This window comes from Helianthus annuus, chromosome 14, assembly GCF_002127325.2.
Source record: "Helianthus annuus cultivar XRQ/B chromosome 14, HanXRQr2.0-SUNRISE, whole genome shotgun sequence".
Taxonomy (NCBI): Eukaryota; Viridiplantae; Streptophyta; class Magnoliopsida; order Asterales; family Asteraceae; genus Helianthus; species Helianthus annuus.
In genome coordinates this window covers 64,289,132-64,295,777 of record NC_035446.2, presented here as the reverse complement: position 1 = coordinate 64,295,777, position 6,646 = coordinate 64,289,132, and the positions used below count along the sequence as shown (strand labels likewise).

At 38.0% G+C, this 6,646-nt stretch overlaps 1 protein-coding gene across 18 annotated transcripts; it reads right to left on the bottom strand.

Annotated features, from left to right (window-relative positions):
• Positions 1-1,629: 1,629 nt before the first annotated feature.
• LOC110908452 (peptidyl-prolyl cis-trans isomerase FKBP20-1) lies at positions 1,630-6,441 on the bottom strand. Of its 18 annotated transcripts, none has more exons than XR_004878408.1 (7): positions 5,934-6,441; positions 5,167-5,816; positions 4,434-4,575; positions 4,277-4,369; positions 2,934-3,015; positions 2,619-2,698; positions 1,630-2,492 (listed from the first exon to the last, which is right to left on the bottom strand). XR_004878408.1 is itself a non-coding variant. In XM_035982669.1 (6 exons), the coding sequence occupies exons 3-6, from the start codon at positions 5,287-5,289 to the stop codon at positions 1,770-1,772; spliced, it is 414 nt and encodes a 137-aa protein (XP_035838562.1). In that variant the 5' UTR covers positions 5,290-5,500; positions 5,697-5,816; positions 5,934-6,441; the 3' UTR covers positions 1,630-1,769. The 18 variants fall into 18 exon arrangements, 3 of the variants coding, with proteins under 3 accessions (XP_035838562.1, XP_022009091.1, XP_035838561.1); XR_004878409.1 differs by having other exon boundaries at positions 2,934-3,010; XR_004878410.1 differs by having other exon boundaries at positions 2,619-2,770; positions 4,496-4,575.
• Between the last annotated feature and the right edge of the window lie 205 nt (positions 6,442-6,646).

Here is a 6,646-nt window from a genome sequence, read left to right as displayed (position 1 = left end):
GCAAAGTGGTTGTAACAAATCAGCTTTGGCCAGAAATTGAAACAATCACTTTAGTTATGCACTTGCTAAGTATGCCATCTATGAAAGAATTAAATCAGCTTTGGCCAGATATTAAAACATTCATGCTTATGATGCACACTTAGCATAGCTTTCGTAATACTTGAATGATAAGTAGATGTATCAAGTCAGCTTTGGCCAGAAATGATATATCAAAAACTCATTCAAGTTAAGCTATTCTGGTTTTGTAAAACATTACATTATCTGATTCTGATTAATTAACTAAGTAAATTACAAAACCATTCATTTAATAGCAAACTACCCGTTAGCGCGGATCGAACTCCACGGTGAGTTCGCTGGGGGGTGCGGGGGACAGCGTGCACGGTCTCGACTACGGTCTCGAGTAATGACGTTATGGTTCCGAGTCGCAACCACGGTCTCGACTAATGACGTTATGGTTGCGAGTCGCAACTACGGTCTCGAGTAATGACGTTATGGTTGCGAGTCGCAACCACGGTCTCGACTAATGACGTTATGGTTGCGAGTCGCAACTACGGTCTCGAGTAATGACGTTATGGTTGCGAGTCGCAACCACGGTCTCAACTAATGACGTTATGGTTGCGAGTCGTAGACCTTTTGCTCTCGAGTAGCAACCTCATGGTCTCGAGTAGCAACCTCATGGTCTCTAGTAGCAACCTCGTTAACAGCTGTTAATTGTGATATCATAACCGAAAATTCGAAATCTAAGGGATTAAGAGATATTCTTTCCTGTTTTAAGCTGATCTAATTTTGTCAACATATTTTGAAATTGTAATCTGTTTATCTTTTTAACAGTTTTCTAAAAACTTTAGAGGACAAAATAGATCAAAACCAGGAAAAACATTTAATAATCCGAATCATATTCCAAAACATAATAGAACTTTCGAATTTTCATAAGAACATGCGATGAACCCTAATCATAAAAATAAAATTCTGGAACCCGAAACCTGAATTTTAATAATTTTACTAAACAGATTTCGGCTAAAATTATAATCCAGTTAATTTCGAATGAACATATGATTATCTTTTCCCCGAAAACAGAGATCTCGAGTCGATCATCATGACTCGAAATCGGCTGTTACAATTTTAAAGTTGCAAAAAACGTTTTCCAAGTTTCAATCCCAGAATTATGGATACGAAAACAGAACTGACTAATCAACATATGCTCTGATACCACATGTTGGTTCAGTTCTGTTTGTGCATGAAGGAAAACAATATAACATACCTGTCACCGCAGACAGTGCAGAGGAGAATCCAGTGAGAGAAGACGACATGGAGTTCGACATCTTTGTCAAGGTGATCTGGTTCCTTCTTAGGGTGCTGACTGATGATGGGGACTTAGAAACCGAAAAGGGTATCGGTTATGGAGAGGAGGTTTCGTGATGATGTTATGGCTAATGGGGTGGTGTAATTGTGTAACTGAGTAACCCTTAAACCTCCACATAATTCTCCTTATATAAGCACCCAGGAGGAAACCTAATTAGTTACTAAGGGTAATATGGTCCATCAACAATTACCAACTAATTAAATAATAGGTTATTATATATTTTGATCTCTATAATGTAAATGATTAAGATGGCTATAGATTAAATATTAATACGTAATATATTTAATCTTACATTCAATTTAAATATTAATTAAAGACATAAACTTCTAATCATAGCCTATCTATATAAGTTGCAAAGAGAAACAAATGTACACAAAAGCTAAGAGTTATTTCTTGGTTGTTTTCTTCAAGTCCACATACTCTCTACTTGCATACGAGGAACAACTGCTGCCTTTGCTACTTCACACTTCATTTTCTCTTCTTCCTTCTGTGCAGCAACCATTTCCCTTTGCCTCTTCAGCTCACTAGTTATTAAACATGATCCATTTGAGCATGCAAATAGGGGTGTAAACAAGGTCAAAGGCTCAAGGCTGCTCGTTATTGGCTCGGTTAAAAGCTCGAACAAGCCGAGCCTTGAAGCCTGAAATAGAGCTCATAAGTTATCAAGCTCGAGCTCAAGCCTAAAAGTACAAGGCTCGTCTAGGCACGCGAGCCTAAACGAGCCCAACCAATTTTTTAGTTTTTATATATTGTATAATAATGATAAGATTAGCGAGCCAAGCTCGAGCTGAACTTTGGCTCATTTAAGCAACATTGAAGCGAGCTCGAGCCTAGCTTTTAGCTCGTTGAGGTTGTTCTCAAAATAGCTCGAGCCAAGCTCAAGCTTTGGGTTTTACTCACAAGCCGAGCTCGAGCTCAAATAAGTAGGCTCAAACCGAGCCGAGCTCAAGCATAGTCAGGCTCGGACTCGGCCCAGCTAGTTTACACCCCCATCCAATTATATGTTCAAGTGTATAAAGTTAGATACATAACTTACTCTAGTCTAGCCCTTTCATCTGTGGCGTTAGCGACGCGAGAACCTTTTCTTGGCCTGCAAGTCACCAGCTCCACCTCAAAGATAAGAGTTGCACTGCAAATTTTGAAGTCCATCAATAACAATATAGTCAACTGTGCTGATAATCAAAACTAGTTACATCTGGCTAACATGGAATAACAATTGCATAATATTAGACACAATAAGCTATAAGGTAATTACTCTGGTGGAATATCTGGCGGAGAACCAGTGGTACCATAAGCATAATCTGACTTGCAAGTTATTTTGGCAACCTCCCCAACCTAAAAATTGAGATTATGAACTTGTAAATATCTGACTTGAAGGCGGTGCAATAAAACTAACCACTGCAGTTCCTATTGTCATAAGGAAGGATAGTAGAAATTATAAATTTATCATTATTTTTAATCAGTAAACCAAAAGCACTAAACAAACACACTTCATTTCACTAACACCTCATGTAACACATAAAAAACACAGTGACAACATACAATTAACTGATATACTATCAAATTATACCTTGGAGTCACTAATCTAATTCCAAGTAATCGAAATAGACCGCATCCTCCTCAAATCCCCATTCAAAACAACCTTAGCTGCACTACCGAAACACACAAAAATATCTAGTAACGTAAAGGCAATGGGGCTGTAATGTACTTTTTTTTCTGTAATTTTTCTGCAGATTTTTGCCGTTTTGCTGCAGATTTTTTGCAGTTTTGTTTTCAGCTTTTTTCTGTGTTGTAGCTAGTGTAAACATTGTATTTTGGTGGCACTAACACCCTGTTAGTATGAAGAAATTTTGTTCGCCGTTTAAAAAAAAACTATTTAAAAATCATTAACAGAAGTCCTAAACCATTCCATAATCCCACACGGAATATTCAAAGTTCAAACCATTCAGATGCACCCCTCAAAAACATCGTTTAGGTTTGGTTTCGGTTTTTTAGTTTCTGTTTGGTCGGTTTATTCGGTTCCGATTCGGTCCGGTTTTTTATTTTTTTCAGTTTTGTGTTTCGTTTCGGTTTCGACTTTTTCAGCTTTTTGTTTCGTTTTAGTCGTTTCGGTTCAATTTCAGTGGTATATTTTTCGTTTTGGTTGGTTTTTTCGGTTTTGATTTTTTTCCGTTTTTTGTTTTGTATTGTTTTGGTCGGATTCGTTTTGGTTTCGCTTTTTTGTTTCTTTTTGGTCGTTTTTTTCGGTCTCTGTACCAACTCAAACAAAAAGGTGTATTAATGAGGAAATTATGTTTTTAGAAATTTTTAGAAATGGAAAAAAAAACGGTTTCGACCCGAAACCCATTTTGAACTAGACCCGATCTGACCCGAACCTGTTTGGACCCGAATCCATTCCAACCCGGCCCGTTCCAACCCGACCCAAAACAACCCTTTTTAGTTTGACCCATTCCGACCCTAACCCGTTCTGACCCATGACCCGTTCTGACCCGACCATAGTTGTTATCGAGCTCGAGCTCAAGCCTAAAAGTACAAAGCTCGTCTAGGCTCGCGAGCCTACACTAGCACAAACAATTTTTTAGTTTTTATATATGATATTATAATAATGATAAAAATAGCGAGCCAAGCTCGAGCTGAGCTTTGGATCGTTTAAGCAACATTGAAGCGAGCTCGAGCCTGGCTTTTAGCTCGTTGAAGTTGTTCTCAAAATAGCTCGAGCCAAGCTCAAGCTTTGGATTTTACTCACAAGCCGAGCTTGAGCTCAAATAAGTAGGCTCAAACCGAGCCGAGCTAGAGCTTCATATAAACATGATGAGCCGAGCTCAAGCATAGTCAGGCTCGGACTCGGCCCAGCTAGTTTACACCCCCATCCAAATATATGTTCAAGTGTATAAAGTTGGATAAACAACTTACTCTAGTCTAGCCCTTTCATCTATGGCGTTAGCGACGCGAGAACCTTTTCTTGGCCCGCAAGCCACCAGCTCCACCTCAAAGATAAGAGTTGCACTGCAAATTTTGAAGTCCATCAATAACAATATAGTCAACTGTGCTGATAATCAAAACTAGTTACCTCTGGTTAACATGGAATAACAATTGCATAATATTAGACACGATAAGCTATGAGGTAATTACTCTGGTGGAATATCTGGCGGAGAACCAGTGCTACCAGAGGCATAATTTGACTTGCAAGTTATTTTGGCAACCTCCCCAACCTAAAAATTAAGATTATGAACTCGTAAATATTAAATGTAAAAGTAAAGTAGTTATAACTCCGAGTTAAAAAACACAAAATGAATATAAACAATGTATGTATATAATGACCATTTTTACTTCAACACATTTGACCAACTTTTAAAAAACATAAGCTGTAAGCATTTGACCGTTACAAATGATTACACGTAAGTATAACATAATCAAAAGGCGCCATGTGGACATGGCTGTTCCTGAGCTGAACCGAGCCAAGTCAGAGTCAGCTCGAGCTCGGCACAAATTCACATAACCGAGCTGAAAAAAATATAGATTGAACTTGGCTTGGCTAGGATTTTAAATTAGAAGTTAACGTAGCAGAAGCGATTCTTATTGGCAGCAACTCAACAAACAAGGAATAAGTAGCATTTACTGAACTCAAGCTTTTGTATACACATTTAACGACCATAATGCAAAGTAACCACAAGTCAACCAAAGTGTATGGTTGTTAATAATAGAAATCCTCAAATATGCTATAAAACTAAGTCACAACATTTTAGCTGATAACTTTTAAAGTTTTGAAAGTCGAGTGTAAGAAAAAAATCAAAGATATTTACCAGCTTTCGCCAAAATGAAGTTTGTTGGTCAGTTTTGGATACTGAGATGTGAAGAGGCTTTGAAACCTGTGCTGCTAGGTAAAAAATGGGCCAACCTTCATTGCTCTTAAAGCAACGTCCCATGTCTTAATCACAGGGCACTTGCCAAGTTCAAAAGTGAAAATTGTATTGTCCTCATGTGTAGTATCAAAAACTTCACCTATTTCAGCCAGACTTCCTTCATAATGCACTGTCCAACAGTCCACACACCCCATCCCATGTTCATAATCAACGGTCCATTAATATTATAATGTGTGTGATACAAATAAACACATGACAATGTTGTGTCTATCACCTAAACAATAAGAATTCAACTTTATTGCCGCGTAACATGTTTGACATATATATAACCCGCGAGCATGGTAGATGATGAGCAACAACAAACATATATCTCAGTAGTGTTGGATATTATCACCAATTCAAAACAATGAAACTCGGATCAGATCCAGATTAGCAAACAGTTTTAGTCTAGAAGTGTAGAATAACATTACCATCAACAAGAGGAAGACTCTCTGAAGGAGCAATAGTATCAGATTTTTAGCACTCTTCACTTCACAAGCATCTTCAAAACACCTCCATATCCAGTCAAATCAATTGCTTCAGCCATATCACTACCAAATCAACATGTATACCATCAGAAACAAACACTCCATCTGATTCAGAAACAGATCTGCTAAAACGTAAAACCCTAAACAGATTGAAATAGGTGTGGATTAATCAGAGCTAACCTGGATCTTCATAGCTTTCTTGTTGGCTTCAAGTTGACCACCAGCAGACATATCAACCAATCAGATTTTGAAGGTAAATCAGAACGAATTAGATAGAGAAAGAAGAATTGGCCAATTGGGGTTCTATGCATTTCCTTTGGAAGAAGCCTAAGCTTTTCCAGATTCCTCTCACGTCTTCGACTTATGCGCATTTACTCCAGTATCGCTCCTTACTAAATCTCTCTAGTCGGAACCCTAAATCTATTTTTGCAATCGAAGACCTTGTTTTGACCGAAACTAATAGGTAACGGGTTGGGTTAGAATGGTGGTTCACGTCCGAGCTTTGAGACATGTACTTGCTTTGTTATTCTGGATCATGAGCTAGGATTTTGAGTTGAAGAGGTGTGTGAAGAGAATGAGTTGAGAGGAAATTGATTTACGGAAGAAAATGGAGGGAGAGGAATACAAGCACAAAAAATTTAGGGGGAGTTTGAAATTGGAAGAGGAATCGGGTTGGGAGGGAATTTTTTGGGTGTGAAAATGTTAACGAGGGAATCAATTTTTTTAGAATTGAGTAAACTGTCATTTTGGTTCCTGTGGTTTGGGCAGTTTTGTCATTTTAGTTCAATTCTTAAACTTTTTACATCTGGTCCCTGTGGTTTGCATTTTGTTGCCATTTTGGTCCAAAAGTTAAATTTGACCAGAATCCCCAAACTAAAACCCCTTGTTTTGTC

Coding starts and splice junctions, on each gene's coding strand:
- LOC110908452 (XM_035982668.1), bottom strand. CDS start 5,289: ATGGGACGTTGCTTTAAGAGCAATGAAGGTTGGCCCATTTTTTACCTA. Junction 4,576..5,166: donor CTTCATTTTGGCGAAAGCTG/GTAAATATCTTT, acceptor CTTAATTTTTAG/GTTGGGGAGGTTGCCAAAAT. Junction 2,493..4,495: donor CCGCCAGATATTCCACCAGA/GTAATTACCTCA, acceptor CAAAATTTGCAG/TGCAACTCTTATCTTTGAGG.